Source organism: Pteropus vampyrus, unplaced genomic scaffold (assembly GCF_000151845.1).
Source record: "Pteropus vampyrus isolate Shadow unplaced genomic scaffold, Pvam_2.0 Scaffold348, whole genome shotgun sequence".
Lineage (NCBI taxonomy): Eukaryota > Metazoa > Chordata > Mammalia > Chiroptera > Pteropodidae > Pteropus > Pteropus vampyrus.
Window position 1 is genome coordinate 1,262,064 of NW_011889129.1, and position 17,438 is coordinate 1,279,501.

The following is a 17,438-nucleotide window of genomic DNA, read 5'->3' on the forward strand; positions in this document are numbered from 1 at the left end:
TGAGGTGTTTTTGCCAGCAAGAGTATAGTTCCTTTATGTCTCTGCGCTATTCCTCTGTTGGAAATTCTGTGCCTTCAAGTTTTGCCTTTCAAAAGCCAGTTGCCCCTTCTTAAGCTGGACAGCACTGAGGAAAAGCATTGAAGATGCATCTCTAGAAACCTGGGGGTCTCTTCAACCCCCAATCCCAGCCCTGAAAGTCATTATGTGGATAGAACTTCACTGTTCCACCAATCTTCCAACTAATGAACAGTTGGAAATTCCTCGGGCTTTACCAATTCTATAAATTTACCCTGGAGCTCTTCTGATGTCCTCTTCCTGAGCCCCTCTTATCACATGGCTTGCTGAGGAGCTCTCTGAAACATCTCTACCTATTTCTAGGCACATGATCCAGTTTGGCTTTGGTCACATAAATAATTTGGGGGGAAGGGAAATTTTATGGATATCTCTACTTTCTAGTGAAATAAAATGCAATGCTCTGAAACTGTCTTCATATGCCTCCCCAACCACCTCTGATAATAGGTTCACAACAGCTCAGCTAAACACTTTAAATACTCCTGGTGGAAAAGAATCAGGACTCATCAGCTTCCATGCTGATTTTGTATCAGAGTGATTATAAGTGCCTTGATTTCTCTGGGTTCCATTAATTTTTGCTGCTCCGATTCCAAACTATGGACGAGATTTCTTACCCCACTATCTGGCACAGGCTATTCGTTATCCCCCAATGCTTTTCCTCCCCCTTTTACACAATAATGTACTTTTATCTATGGGCACATGTCTGCCCAACTGAAAATCACATTGCCCAGCCTCCTGTATAGCTAGGTATGGTGACCATTTGAGTAAATTCTGGCCAATGTAATGTGAGTGGGGTGATGTGCTTCCACTTACAACTTCTGGCTCATGTCTTTAAATGGAGGGAATATGCTTTCTCTTTCTACTTTCCTACTTCCTGATAGCTGGAGTATGGACATTAGATGAAGAGCTGGATCATGAGATAGGAGCCATATGTTGAGGATGGCAAAGCACTAAAGTAGAAGAAGCCTGATCGTAGAGTCCCGTGTTAGTCTAGGACTTCTTTTTTTTTCATTAAACTTTGTTTTAATGGGTCTCAAAATTCTGTGACAGGTTTTTGGTCAAGTTGTTTCCATTAAAAAGTACTGATTTTAAAAACTAATAACTTGAAAACTGCCACAGGCATGAAAAAAAAAACAGTCGACAAAAAACATTCTGCTTTCCTTCTGAAAGTTTCACAATGCATTGTAATCATTAACCAGTCTTTTACTATTAAACTTGAATGGCCAGTTAAGACAAACAATTCTGAGCCCATTCTTCCACCATTTATTAGAACTGTGGTGGCAGGTATTGGGATAATATTCATTTAGCCTTCTGAGCTTTCTGAGCAGACTTGGTGATTTTGCCAGCTACAGCTGACTTCTTGTCCATTGCTGTGATGACACTCACAGAAACTGTCTCATGTCATGAACAGCAAAATGGCCCAGAGGAAGACAGTCAGAAAAGTTCTCAACACACATGGGCTTGCCAGAAACCACAACAACAATGGCAGCATTGCCAAACTTCAAAACATTTCAGCCATCTTCCAGTTTTTTCCCAGAAAGACAAATAATCTTCTCCTTTAAGTCAGTGAATTTGCAAACAATATGAGCTGTGTGGCAATCCAGCACAGATGCATATCAGGCACTGATCTGGCCTGAGTGGTTCAGAATAATCACCTGAGCTGTGAAGCCAGCTGCTTCCATAGGTAGTCATTTTTGCTGTCACCAACCACATTGCCATGATAAACATTTTTGACAGACACATTCTTGACACTGAAACCCACTTTGTCCCCCAGGAAGAACTTCACTGAAAACTTCATGGTGCATTTCACAGACTTTACTTCAGTTTGTGATGCTGACTGGAGGAAAGGTGGCCACTGGGCCGGGTTTGAGAGCACCATTCTCCACGTGGCCCACAGAGGTAGTAGAAACACCATAAATTTTGCAAACATCCTGGAGGGGCAGACACAAAGGCTTGTCAGTTGGATGAGTTGGTGGCAGGATGCAAGCCAGAGCTTCAAACAGTGTGGTTCCACTGGCATTGCTGTCTTCATAGGTGACCTTCCAAGTCATGTTAGCACTTGACTCCAGCATGTTATCACCATTCCAATAAGAAATTGTCACAAATGCCACTGTGTCAGGGTTGTAGTTAGCTGACTTCCCTAACGATTTCTTCATACCTCTTCTGGCTATAGGATGGTTCAATGGAATCCATTTTGTTAGCATCATCAATTAGTTGTTTCACACAGTATGTAAGCCCGAAAGGCACACTCATGGGTCTGTCCATTCTTAGAAACACCTGCTTCAAATTCACCAACACCAGCAGCAACAATCAGAACAGCACAGTGTGCCTGAGATGTACCTGTAATCATGTTTTTGATAAAGTCTGCATCCTGGGGCATCAATGATGTTCATATAATACTTTCTGGTCTTGAATTTCCAAAGGGAGTTATCAATGGTGATATCAACCTCACTTCAGCTTTCAGTTGATCCAAGACCCAGGCATCTTGGCAGCCTCCTTCTCAAATTTTACAATGGTTCTTTTGTCAATCTTAATCACATTTGTAGAATAAGTGATCAGTAGTGGTGGATTTACCTGTCCAATGACAACAATGTTGATATGAGTCTTTTCCTTTCCCATTTTGGCTTGACTTAGCATTGGTTTTCTTGACACCTGTGTTCTGGTGTCAAACCTATTGTGAAAAAGTTCAGGACTTCTTATACCTCAGACTGTTATCTGAGAGAGAAATAAAATTCTACCTTATTTAAGCCACTGTTATTGCAGCTAAATCAATATCCCAACTAAAGCATTTCATATGAATACATCTATGTGAAATGAGTACTTTGCAAAAGGAACTTTTCTAAGAAAATTAAAATAGGCATAGAGAAAAAAAAAGTTAAAACAACAAACTGATAGCACAAAATTCTTATCTTGAAATAAAGAGAAGTCCAACGTAATTGCAGATCTCTTGGATAAAATCATTTACTAGGCACAAAGAACCCTTTTCTTTTTCCCAGTAGGAAGTCCCCCATTAAGAACCATGTTGTCGTTGATCTTGGGCAATCCCTCCTTCTATTCTCTTCTTTTCTCTCTATTCCACCTACACGCTCTGATTGATGCTATTAGGTCATTCAAAGTTGCACTCTAAATGCCTCATGTTTCTTAAGGTGGACAGTAGGCAGAAGCAAGTTGGGACCTGTAAGTGAGGAAAGGGTTAAGTCCTCAGCGTAGTCACCGGAGTATTATAGAAAACCAGTGCATTTCACATCAGTGTATCCACAGAGAATACAGCCAAGAGAACTATATCACTTACATCGGCCTTAGTAACTAAGTCTTTAAGCATTATCAAGCTGTTTAGGATTTAGGTTCAGAAGATTATAGTTTTAGAGAACCTATGACTGTACATGGCTAGTTTGTGCTTAGGAAATTAGATTCAGGGCCAAAGAATTTTGAGTCATTTTTGAAGGAAATTCAATCAGGCTGAAGGTGATCATTCTGAGAAATGGAAAATGAATTCAGGAAATGATTAGTGATCTCCCTAAAGTTTTTGGTAGTTCTGAGATCTTAGGAGAGGACTAATAAAAGACTCATAAATACTTGTTCGTGCTGAATTAATGTAACAGATTATCTCAGGTGAGGAAATACTAAAATCAAGTATCTACATGATTGGAGATGGACTAAGGAACAGGCCATAAGGATATACTTGTTGATTAGCTGCTGGAACTTCTCCAATACATTCAATCTTTAGTTCAGATGCAAGGGAGAGCAAAGTAATTGATTCCTATGGATTTATTATAACTTTAGCTGATGGTTTATAAACTATTACATGGTTTCAGAACAGCTTGTAGAGTTTATTAAGACAGCAGTCAAATCAGGAGGTCAAAAGTCCTGATGAAGATGAATAGTATTCTTTAGAGCCAGCCTAGAAAGAAAAATACCACCCTCCAAATAACATAGTCCTTATGTTGTCCAGAAACTCCAAGACATAGCATGAATTTAAGTCAATGCCATGAGAGAGATATAAGACATATATAGCTTTGGTCTCTAAGAGAAAGGGCACACAGTTTCAAGAGCTGAAGTTCCTAACTGGAGTATAATATAAGTGACCTGCTTTAGTATGGGGGTTTTTCTGGCTGATGAGCCAGAGATGGTTATATACATATTGCCATAGAAGGTTACAGAAGAATACCGCTTGCTCTTATTTGTGTTTCCTTGAAAAATTTTGCCTGAGATCTCCCAGAAACTGATCATCTTGAAAAAACTAAGGCCGTGGAGAGTAGTATAGACCTGAGGTTTAAAGACTTTTGCCACCTATATCCAGCTGCACAAAAGAGATTTTTATACTAGAAACTGAGGAAGTATAAGAAGAGGAGCCCTTGATATTAAAGAGTACCATAGGTAGAGGTAGAGTCCTTGAAAATGTGGACCCAAGGAAAGATGGGAAACTAGGCAACACAGATCTAAAACCACATGTACATAGGGGTTACCCCAATTATGATGCTACCATTTCAGGCAATGTCATAACAAACAATCAGAGAATGGTGCCTAAAGTAGTAGAGTTGGTAGGTAATGAGTGACTTCACTACATAGAAGCCCTGGACTTTACCTGTAATTTTGTAGCTCAAGGTACATGCATCAAAGATTCTGTAAAGATTATATGACCAAACCATATTTTCATCCACTGCCAAGAGTTGATTCTTTCTAGATTTACGGGGTCTGTTAAGGGTAGCCTCATCGATGCTTAGCTCATGAGATATATAGCAAAAGAAAAATTTCAACGCAATTCAGGAAGAATATATGAGGACGGCTTTAGTCATTGCTGATAAATATATCACCTTCTTTACTATAGAGTGTGCTCACTCAATACACAGCAAGGATGCTCTCAAGTGGTTCTATATAAAAGGAAGACATTTAAGAAATTAATATATTGATTGATTTTTAAATAATTTAAATAGAAACAATGTCTTTGCCACTTTGAATGGCATGAACTCCTTGAAACACATTATCAAACTTTCCCTGGGGTTCAAGAACCAACACTAAAAAATGTTTCCTTGGAATTCCCAGCAGGGAGACTCCTTTAAAAAGTCTCAAGAAGCCATAGGCTGTGTCAGGGACAGGAGGACAGGCAAAGGCTATGAGACAATGGACAGAAAGGAAGAAGTTCAAAGCAGTGGGCAGATTTAGATAAGAAGAAAACAAAGTGGACTAGTGCTTAAGGAGAGAGAAGAGAAGAAAGGAGGTGCTGGGAGAAGCAGTCCAGGATGCAGAAGCATCCAGCAAGAAGCATTCATTGTCCCTGAGCCTGACTTTTGCTGCAAACTGGCAGTTCCTTGCAGCTATTTCAAAATATGGGTTATTTCCCACAAAGTGCCTCAAGACATCCTCCCATACTGCATTTATGCCTTGGCCATTAACAGCTTAAGAGAGCCTCTTACACTGACTTTATCACCACCAGAGAACATTTAATCTCATAGACAGCATTCATGTGACTTCACACAGCCTTGTAGTGCAGAACAACCAAAGCCTCTTCTCTAAAATTCACATATATTTATATGTGCTTAGAAAATGGCTGAAACGGTATATACCCAAAGTATTAACAGTGGTTAATAACAATGGTCTTTAACAGTCTCCAAATTATTTGGTGCATTTTTTAAAACAAGGACAATGTATTAGTTAAAATTTTAATAAAGATATATCCAAAACAATAATTTGTAAAGATCTATGCATCCCCATGTTCATGACAGCACTATTTACAATAACCAAAATATGGAAGCAACCTAAATGCCCATCAACAGATGATTGGATAAAGAAGTTATGGCTCATATATATAATGGAATATTACTCAGCCATAAAAAATGAAATCCTACCACTCCCAGTGACATGGATGGATTAGAGGGTATTATGCTGAGTGAAATAAGTCAGACAGAGAAAGATAACTGCCATATGATTTCACTTACATGTGGTATCTAAGGAATAGAAAGAACAAACTAATTAAAAACAGACTCAGAAATATAGAGAACAATCTGAGGACAGCCAGAGGGGAGGGGGTTTAGTGGGCTGGGAGAAAAGGGTGAAGGGTTAAAGAAGTACAAATCAGTATTTGATTAGATGGTCATGCGGAAGGGTAGAATTTTTTGTTATGGAATTTGGAGAAATACTGTTTTACATTTTTCTCTCATATTTGACCTTTGAAACTCTGACTATGGCAAAGCCCTGAGATCTGCTAATCCCTCTAACCCTTGCCTCCTCCAGGCTGAGAACCAATAATGTTAAAATAAGCAAGCAAATGGCAATGATTTTAGGCCTCTCTGGCAATGACTTTGGGTCTCCTCATACTGAACAGTTGTCTGCCTCTGAGATTTGCAAGATTTCTCAGCTCTCCATGACTATTTGGTCCCCCACATCTTGCCTTTGGTCCCAGAGCACCCCTCCACCAAACATTCATCACACTATTGGTTTACATATAGGCCTCCTTTGCTCCTTGAAGGCAGGGGATGTGTCTCATGTATCTCAAAGTTTTTAACAGTTGGCCTAGGGCCTGACACAGTAGGACTTCATAAATATTTGAATGATGAATGACCCTGATTCTTTAATCTTGTCCTTAGTTTGAACCTTTTGCTAATAAGCTCTTATGGTCTCATCTGTCTTTTTCCTCCATGTTGTGAAATAATTTGATTTGACCAGCTCAGACTCATTCTTGAAGCCAGTAGTTCTCAAACATTTCGTTCCCAGGACCCCTTTGAAACTCTTAAAAATTATTGAGGACCCCAAAAAGGTTTTGTTTATTTGGGTTATATCTATCAATAATTACCTTATAGAAATTAAAATAGAAGAAAAATTTAAATATTTATTAATTCATTCATTTAAAAATACTAATGATAACAAAATTAATTCATGTCAACATAAATCACATTTTTGTGAAAAACAGTTATATTTTCTAAAGCAAAGCAAAAGAATTGAGTGAGAAAAGTGGCAGTGTTTTACATTTTTGCAAGTCTTTTTAAAGTCTGCCTTAATAGAAGACAGCAAAATTTTCATATCCACTTCAGCATTCAATCTGTTGTAATATGTCATTTTGGTTAAAGTCTATGAAAGAAACATGACCTGTCGCAAATATGTAGTTGGGTAAGGGAGGACCTCACGAACACCCTAAAAGGGTCTCAGTAGGCTCCAGAGGCCCTTAGAGCACACCTTTGAGAACTACTGTCCTACACCTTATTTCTAGAAACTACGCCTTATTTCTAGAAACTTCCCACAGTCCTGAGGATCTGTCCGAACTTAAAACTCTAGCCTTCCTGCTGCCACTACCCGATTGCATAAAGAGATTATTAATATTATTATAATCTCTTACCTGTGTACCACATTTTATAATGTTCAAAGAGCTTTCCCACACAATGTCTCCTAGTAGCTTGTCAGATATGACCTAATTATTTCACCTTACCCATGAGCAGTTTCCTATGAACCATGGAGTTCAGAGTTTATATGATTTGCTCAGGGTCATTCAGCTGGCATGAGGCAGAGTCAGTCAGTACTCAGACTTACGCCTTTCTCTGGCCACGTACACTGGCAGTGCCCTAGCCTAATCTCATCTATAAAAATCTAGACTTTCTAAATTTCATCAGCTAGTATGACCTGTTCTTCTGTACTTGATCAAAGCAGAGTTCTTGATAAAAACTTTTTCTGACGCTTAAATGTACTGCTGTATTCTTAGAAACCAGTGACAGCCCAACAAAGGAGAAAACTAAATGTTAGGCTGTCACTCAGCATTAGACGATAGGATATGTCCAGGCCCACCGGTTTTGTAACAGTAATCCATGCCCTAGGAATTCTGGGACACCAGGGGATTCAGCTATGGAAAACACAGGCCAAAGCCTGCTGGCAAGGCCTAAATTCTTATTATTAAGATTAAGCTGGCTCAGATGACTTCACCCTGGTACTAAAAGGACTTTGTAACTCTCTGTGTCTAGATGGGCCACAGATAACTGAGCATGCTAGGAAAGGCATGAAATCATCATCATCCCATGGCCATTCTTAATCTCTGGCAACCACTCCTAGAAGGCCGGGTCTTTCTGATTCTTGATAAGTATTACCAGGGTGCTTTCAAACAGTTCTCAGTCTTGTAGTGGGTTAAGCTTTACATTTTAATATTTCCCTAATTTATACCTTGATGTGAAATGAAAACTGATATTTATTGAAATCTCACTATATGCCAGGCACTATACCAAGTACCCTATTTGTTTCCCACCAATCTCAAAAAGGCAGACATTATCCTCATTTGATATACAAGGAAATCAAGCTTAAGTCTCTTGACTTGTCTTGCCAAAGGCACATGGCTAATAACTGGTTGTACCATCATATGAACCAAGTCATTTTATTTCAAGTCCTATATTGTCTCCATCACCATTAGGCCTTCATTAATGTCATAGTTCTATGTGACCAATTATTTTCTGCCATCATTACAGCCATATAAGAAATAGAAGCTCACCCACAGATAATTTCCTAAACCTCCAATATATTTCTATCCTTTCCTTGTCAATTCTAGGAATGCTCAGTCAAGAAAGACATCTTATATGGAGGTTCCTAAAAAAATTAAAAATAGACCTACCATATGATCTAGTCATTCCACTTCTGGGTATTTATCCAAAGAAAAGGAAATCATTATTTTGGAAAGATCTCTTCACCCCTATGTTCATTGCAGCATTATTTACAATAGCCAAGATAAGGAAACAACCTATGTATCTATCAACAGATGAATGGATAAAGAAAATGTGATCTTTCATGTATCTATCAACAGATGAATAGATAAAGAAAATATGATCTTTATATGTGTAATGGAATATTATTCAGCCATCAAAAAAGGAAATCCTGCCATTTTCAACAACATGGATGGACCTCGAGGGCTTTACGCTAGGTGAAATAAATCAGACAGAGAAAGACAAATATTGTATGCTTTTGCTTATGTGTAAAATCTAAAAAAAAAAAAAAAAAGGCACCAAACTCATAGATACAGAGAACGGATTGATGGTTGCCAGAGACGGGGTGAGGGTAGGTGGGTGAAATAATGAAGGTGGCCAAAGGTACAAACTTCCAGTTAAAAGATAACTAAGTTCTGAGGGTATATGTGCAGCATGGTGCTTATAGTTAATAATACTGTATTGTATATTGAAAGTTGCTAAGAGAGTAAATCTTAAAAGTTCTCATACAAGAAAAAAAATTATAACCATGTGTGCTGGTGGATGTTAACTTATTGTGGTAATCATTTTGCAATATATATGTATATAAAATCATGTTGTACACCTAAAATTAATACAATATTACATGACAATTATATCTCAATAAAAAAGAAAGACATCTCCTTCCCGATCTCCAAGCTTGCTTCAGCATCTCCTGTTAATGCAAGATTCCACCAAGCTATGGACAGAAACTTAAAAGCACTAAAAGAACAGAGGCCTGCATTTCCTTACAACCAGCAATGGATAAAGAGCATCCAGTTGATAGTAACTGGCATGTAGACAAAAGTTATCAAAAGCCAAGGGTCTTTGCCCTCCTCCTCAACTCCATGGTGACCAGACCCAGGCTTGTCCTAGCTCACAGCCTCTCCTAGCCAGGGCCAGTCCCAGGTGCACCTTTGAGATAACAATGTCTCCTAAAACAAACAGCCATTGTTTCCACACAATGACTCTCAATGTTTCCTCCATCAACAAAAGGCTACAGCCATCCTGCCAAGAAAACAAAGCGCTGGAAGCCCTTTCATAAATATCATGATGGTGAGAGGGGCAGGGTAGAGGCAGGAATATCATTCTCTAGCACTTTCTCTGCCTAGGAATAGGACTAATCAACCCATTAGGGACCATTCTGAATTACTGATCATTCCTCAACTATTCATAATGACAATAATAACAGCTTCCTAATCTGTAGAACAGAAATAATAATATCTATCCCTTACAGGACTGCCGTCAGGATCAATTGAGATAAAAGGTGTGGAAGCTCTTTGTAAGGTTTTTAAGGGTTGCAAAACTGATATGGTTATTATGAGAAGATTGATGGTCCACCCACATTGCTTGCATCAAAAAGATAGCTCTGTTTTAGCCAAATGACTCTCCAAATAGCCCTAGTATCTAGATCCACCCAGTTCCTAGAATAAAGCATAAGAGAGGAAAAAATGTGGGGAGTGGGGCTGACCATAATAGTTTACTAGAGCCCTTCCCAGGCCAAATTGCTGTACAAGTGATTTTCAACCTTGTTAGCTGTTCTTTTCTGCCCTAAGAACTCAGATCATGAGGATGAGCCCCTGGTGCTTGGTCCCTCACCTAGGGTCTAATTCTCCAAACTTCACCCCCGCCCCCAACCTCTCCCTTGCCCCTCTTATAACATGTTTCTTATGCAATTTACACAAAAATAAATACATAATACATAAAAACATGAGAAAAGTGTCCATCCTCACTAGTGATCATGACAAATAAATTAAGGCAAATTGTAACATTTTGTGCCAATTTAATAATAAAAAACATATATGAGAATATTCATTGTTGGTGAGATTGTGACAAAACCGGTGTGATCTTACAGTATCGGCGGCATAATAAATTTGTATGATACTTTACAGAGGTAAAATGACAACAAATAGAAAGTACTGAGTACACATATATCCTATCTTTTTCCTAGTAATCTCTCTCCCTGGAAATTCCCAAGGAAATAATTCAACAAAAGTCGGGAGAAAGCAGCAAGAATAGACATATTTACCTATAATAGGCAAATATTGAAATAACGAGAGAAATGTTTTAATTAATTGTGGTGTGACTATAATCATTAAATGAAAATATAAAAACTACTTACAAACATGAGGAAATGTTTATGTAAGTGAAAGTGTACAGCATGATATAACTAAGTAAAATATTGGATAACAACTGGCAATATGAAGAAGTGAAAATATCTTCGGTGTTGTGGTGGTGAATTACAGGTGAATTATATTTCAGATGTTCTTTAAGGATTTTTAGATTATCTTTTAAATATGACAACACAACACAACAAGAAAAGTAATCAGCTGGTAGAATTCTCTCAAGATTCTGCTTCTACTATGGTAGGGCAGAGAGTTATCTTTGCTAAGATGTTGATGGGTGTTAACAAATTAATGTGTAACACACATCTGTATGCAGAGATGCTGTAGTAGACTTTAGCAGATAAAAGCCTTAGAATTTGAGTCAAGCCAAAAGTCACTGAATTGGATTTCTGCTTCTGTCACTTACTGACGTGTGGTCTTGAGCAAGCTATTTGACATACCTAAACCTTTTCTGATTTGTAAAATGGGAGTGATAACAGAACCAATTTCATGGAATCCTTAAGAGTAATCAATGAGATCATGTAGATAGCACAGTGGTAGGCACATTGAAAGAGTATTCAATAAAGATTTGTTGTTTGTGGTGTTAATGATAATGATGGTGGTGGTTGTGGTGATAAACTGAGTCTTCTGGAGAAAACACCTTAATTTAAAGGTCTAATGGCAGAAGTGGATGCTGCTCAAATGACACTATCCCTATATGTGGAGCTAACTACAAACCTTGAAAGGTATTTTATAACAATAGACTTTACTTTTTAGAGTAGTTGTACATTAAAAGCAAAATTGAGTGGAAGGTACAGAGATTTTCCCTGTACCTCTTGCCCCTATATATGCATAGTCTTCTCCAATATCAAAACCCCACAGCAGAGTGGCACATTTGTTACAATCGATGAACCTACAGTGGCACATCATTATCGCCTGAAGTCCATAGTTTACATTAGGTTTCACTCTTAATGTTGCACATTCTATGGGCTTTGACAAAAGTCTGACATGTATCTATCATTACAGTATCATATAAGTGGTCTCACTTCCCTAAAAATCCTCTGTGATTCACCTATTCATCTCCTGCTCCCCTTGAACCCTGGCAAAGGTTGATCGTTTCACTATTTCCATAGTTTTACCTTTTCCAGAATGTTTTATAGTTAGAATAATACAGTGCATAGCCTTTTCAAATTGGCTTCTTTCTTGAAAAATATTTTTTACAACCAGTCTAGAAGACCAAGTGAGTGTTTTGAAATTCCACCAGATAATACAAAGATAATTACTACCAGTCATTCTGTTAGATTCTTTATACATGTTATCTCCACAAGATAAGTGCGATTATCCTTGTTCTATCAAAAAGGAAGTACCTAAGGTCACAAAACCAGTAAGCGGCAGAGCTGGTATCTGAATCAGTTTGTCTGACTCCAGTGGTCATATCTTTTCATGATGCCATAGTGCTTACCCTAATAATGAACATGGGTCCTAGAACATCTGAACCTGGTCACGGGAGCTGACATGGAAAAGCACACTGGTAAAGATGCGTATCCAACCACATGTCACTGCAGCTCTTAAAAGACAGTACACCACAGAACGACACAACAGCCACCCTGCTTTGTGCCAGACTCTATAGCCAGGACTCGCATCCCTATTCTTAGACAGGAGAGCTTAATCAGTCGGCCTACCATTAGCAAAATTAGGTGGGTCTAGTTCAGTGCTTCTCAACCTTTTTTGCATTATCCCCCAACCAAGGAGCCTCATTAGACATTTTTTTAAGTAACCCCTTACCCCAATTGAATATTAATACTACACATATACCCTATATTCACTTATTTACTGTGGGCTTTTGGAGAGCCAAAATCTATTGTAATACCCAAGAGGTTTTTTTTTCCCTTCAAGAAATTATTTCCACCCCCTTAGGGGTTATATCATCCTCACTAGAATGCAGTCTCGTTGCAGATGGCCAGAGTCCAGGGTGTTTGGATGCCAGAGAGGTAAGGTCAGGACCTTGGAGAGTGCCAAAGTAGTCCTACTGAGACCATGCCCAAGGCTCAAGGTTGCCTGAAGAGTTGCCTGAAAGAAAGAAGATGCCTAGAGAGGATGGGGGCTAGGAAACTAGTACAAGTACTCTTTTACCATGTTGTTGTAGGAACATCAGAATGTGAAGGCCTCCAAATTCTCTATTGTAAGAAAGTTCCTGAAGGGGCTGGAGTTTTGTAGAGAGGGACTTCAATTTGCGAAGTCAAAGGCACTTAATGGCACACCTTCAAGTAGTTTAATGGTTGCAAGGTCTTTACTGAGAGCCCAACTCCATAGGAGTTGGAGATTTACAGAAGTTTAAAGGTATCAAGTTAATTTTCTCTTACCCTCCATTGCTGGTTGGGTTCATGACACTGCAGTATGGTTTTATAGTGTGTTGTGAGCTGAAAATAATAATAGATATTATTTATCATGTGCTAGGCTCTGCACTATGCATGTTAGTGGAACATTTTATTTAACCTTCACAGCAATCTTGTCAGGTGGGTATAATCATTATCCAAAGCTAGGAGAGGTTAGCAAACTTGCTCTGGATCACACAGCTGATAATTGGAAGTGCCAGGCCTTGAACCCATTAGGGCTTTAGAGAGTAACACAGAAGTAAATGGCTCAAGAGAAGAAAGAAAGTTCTAAAAAGTAGAAGGTGAGCCCTTAAAAGACATTGGAATCAGTCATCTCTGTATCCCTCAGTCCAAAATCTGACACAGAGGATGGGACTTCACAGATGGAAGGAAACAGAGCTGCCCGACAGTAGAATGGGTTTGCCATGAAACAGCAAATTCCTCATGAATACTCCCCAGGATGGTCACTTGACAAAACATCACAGAAGGGATTTTAGAGAAGGGATTTCTGCATCCTTGAACTAGATGACCTCTAAAGCTCCTGACCATTCAAGAATAATGTGTTTATTGGATTGAGTCTATAACTCAGACTTTAGGAAATCACAGACCATCTAGCATTCAGCAGTGCATTGAGATCTCAAAAAGTGGAGAACATGGGTGGATGGGACTTTCAGGCTACCATAACCCATGCTTCCACCCCTTCTAGCCCCAAATGGAAGAGTTAGAACTGGTTCACCATAACTCTGGGGAGCTAGAAACTTCGTAATTTTGCTCCGAAGGCTAATCTGGAAATATAGACATTTGAGTCATTTATAAAGAAAGGATCTGCCTGTGGGTTTCAGCTGCTGTCATGGGATCTGAAAAAAGGAGAGGAACTCTTTTCTAGCAGATGGTGAAGACAAAAATCAGTATGTCAACAAATGAATTCCTGACAATCGTTTGCTGAAAGAAATCAAATGGGCCCCACAATGTGCCCACAGGGCCAACCGTTGTTCTCTACATGCAATGTCTCCTTTCAGTTCATGCTGATGGCCCATGGTAAACACTCAGAACTTCCCCCTCTGTCCCTACAGAGTGAGTCTCAACAGAAGACAGCCAGAAGCAAGTGTTTTCTGCTCAGCTTTCCTAGAGGGTTCACACAAATGCGGGTGGCTCACAAAGATCATAAAATTTTCCATCAACACTGATGTTATCAGGCCTTTGAATTCCACTTTCAAAAGAGTCATGCATTCTAAAAAGAATAGCACCCTCTGTGGTATAAAGGCCACCTAGTATCGAAGGCACTTTAGTTGTACTATCTAAGCTGCAGCTTTAATCAGCACACACATATACACACGACTCTAGGAAACTAGCCAAACTTCACTTATTGTGCAAGGTTTTAAAGAAGTAATTCACTGAGTACAAAGCATCCTTATCTATAGGCCTTACGGATCTGTTGAGTCCAACTTTATTGTTATCTATGATTCTTTGACTCTATCCTTTCATGGTTCGCTATTCTATCTTGTTTCTCTCAAATTAGAGACCAAACCTTCCCAGTTTTTGTCCATAACCAGAGTTTCAGAGTAGCTTTCCTCAGTGCCTACAGCATGGTGGTCTCTCACAAGGGCGAACCTTAACTGTATTTACTACCACCACACTGTTTGCATCTTTAATCCTTTAATTACAGATCTGAGCTCTAAGATTTGCTGAATCTTTTTCTTCCTGCATCTTAAGAAACATGGATCAAACATAGTATAATAACTATGTGAAACCCACCAAACTATTTCGTTTCCAAACAGGAAGAAGTGGTTTTCCACTCTTTAAAGAAGGGTAAAAACTTCTACATACCAATAGAAAACAGTGGCTGCTGAGTAGGCATCAGGGTTTGAACTTAAATCCTGTAACTCTTGACAAAACAACTTCTATTAAAAGCTTTATAACAACCTGCCTTCTTCTCTCGAACTCAGTGATAAGTTCCTTTTAGACAAAAGATCTTAAGCTGAAAGGTAATAAATAGAATTTTATGAATCGATATCAAAATTTCAGGACACAACTTGCTCACACAGATGGATGCTGTCCCCACAGATATTGCCCAAAGAAGCATGTGCACAGGTGTTTTACACATAGATGCTTCTCACAGACAGATGTTACTGTACACAAAGACAGATGTTACTCACAGAGACAGATGTCCACCAGGAACACGATGTACACCAAAAGCTCCCGCAGGGTGGTCTTAACGTAAAGTTCCCGGTTCTCAGCAGTGTTCTCAGTCAGGGTCGTTCCCCAAAGTCCTAAGGATAGTGGAGAGGTGCCCAGGACCTCCAACAGCAGGGTTCCTCTCAGTTATCCCTGGTCTTTACTCCTATTTCCACCCAGCCCTTTTCCTCACCTATTATCGTATCCCTTGACAGAATCTGGCTACTCTAACCATGCCTGCCCTCCTCCATCAAAGTCCCTGAGGTAGACAGGGGTGAAGACACTAGGTCAGAAAGAATGAAGGCATGGAAAGGAGGCCTTTGTTCTAGGCGGGGGCAATCTAGAGTATCTACATCCATGCCCTCCCTCAAACTATCTCCCATATACCCTTTCTGTACCCCTAAGTGATGACAGTGCCAGGTTCCACCTCTGGAAGACCACTAGACTGGGCTCTGTGTTCTGGGGCATGTAGCTCAAACACAATTTACAAACCCTAAAGAGACACTGAGATTTTTACCTCTTCTTCAGATCACATTCCCCACTAAAAGCTTTTGGTGACCCCTTCTTCCGACTCTATGATCCCCATACCAGCTACCTCTGATTCCACGACGGATCTGAAGGCAGCAGCTGGACACCAGGATCCTGTGTGTGTTCTCCTGAGATTCATCTTCTGGCTTCTTAGGTTGGGGGTGCGGGGGCACTGCACTGGAAATGGTGCAGATCCTCAGTGTCCCATGCGGGGAAGAGGGACCACTGTAGGCAGGGTTGTCCCAGGCTCCACTCCCCAGATTTTGCAGCTCCTGTCCCTCGGAACTTTCCATAGAATTCATGGGGAATGAGGCGGGAGACCTGACACTTCAGGTACCCACTTCCACCTGGAGGAAGAGGGAGCAAAGGCCCAGCCTAGCCAGCAGAGGGCAAAGGGATTCTTAGAGCAGCTGATCTAACACAGCATCTGCCTCCTGCCTTTTGTAGGGGGAAATCTGTGCCTGCTTGGGGGAGGGAGCGGATAAGGAGGAGCGGGTAGGGATGACCATCAATCCTGGCAGGGGCTTTCTCTCTCTCCCTCTTGCTACAAGTCCTAGGGGACAAGAAGAAAGGAGTGGGAGGGAACGGTGGTGGGGGAGAGGCAGAGGTTTGACAAGGGGAGAGAGAGGAATATGAGGAAGTTGTGGAGACTGAGAGCTGGAGGAAGGAGGGGTGAAAGAGGTGAATGCTGGAGGGAGAGGAGGGCTGCTTGCAGATGGGGCCTGATAGAGGGATGGTCCGGAGTTCAGTTGGACAGAAGAGGCGATGAAAGAGAAATGGGAGGAGCTGGGAGAAGAGGGAGGCTGGCATACTCCATTGTGGGTCTGATCTCATTTCCACTAAAAGCTCCTGAAAGGGCCGACATGGATTGAGGTGGGGACCAAGGCCAAGGACTGGAGACTGACAAGTACTGCCTCCCTACGAGACTCAGACAATGACGTCTGAGGTTCCTTTAATGTCTCACCTTGAGCTGTCCCCTAGTGAGATGGAGAAGAGGGGCTCCCCTCCCTATTCCACTCCATAGCTCAGGGAAAAGGAGAACCCCCTGTTTCAGATACTTAACAGACAGGGTCTCTAACCACTGATGAGGATAGGAGAAGGTCCTCAGAGTTCCAGATTGTATCCTTTTTTCTGAGGTCTGTCCTCTCATGGCCTAGGGGTAAGCTAGACTGATAGAAAGGGGCTTCTTAAGGGTATGGGGCTTAGCCTAGTGAAAAGGCTAAGCCTGAATGGGAGGATAAATCAGAGAGCAAAGGGCAAGGACACTGTAACTTGTGACTCCTTAAGGTGAGTGGATATCTGGACCCAGTTCAGCTGACAACCTTATCTTATGGCTCTGCTTAGTAGTGGACCTATAACTACAAGCGTGAGCACAAAATGGAAATATGAGAGATATCAGGACTATTCTGCTTTCTTTTTAATCTCAGGTCTCTGAATTAAAACCCTGATATGAGCCCCCAACCACACCCTGCTCCAACCTCTGTTCGCCTGCC

The 17,438-nt window shown here is 40.3% G+C and overlaps 1 protein-coding gene across 2 annotated transcripts in view; it reads right to left on the reverse strand.

Moving 5' to 3' along the window:
- PKD2L1 (polycystin 2 like 1, transient receptor potential cation channel) overlaps positions 1 to 16,635 on the reverse strand; it is a 30,807-nt gene extending 14,172 nt beyond the window's left edge. Inside the window, exons 1-3 of one of the 2 annotated variants that reach the window (XM_011378842.1) lie at positions 16,013 to 16,084; positions 15,720 to 15,735; positions 15,399 to 15,518 (exon numbers count right to left, since the gene is read on the reverse strand). In XM_011378842.1, the coding sequence (XP_011377144.1) occupies positions 15,399 to 15,518; positions 15,720 to 15,735; positions 16,013 to 16,084 (208 nt within the window). Of the gene's footprint in view, positions 1 to 15,398; positions 15,519 to 15,719; positions 15,736 to 16,012 lie in introns of both variants that reach the window. The other variant, XM_011378841.1, reaches the window with a different exon arrangement.
- Between the last annotated feature and the right edge of the window lie 803 nt (positions 16,636 to 17,438).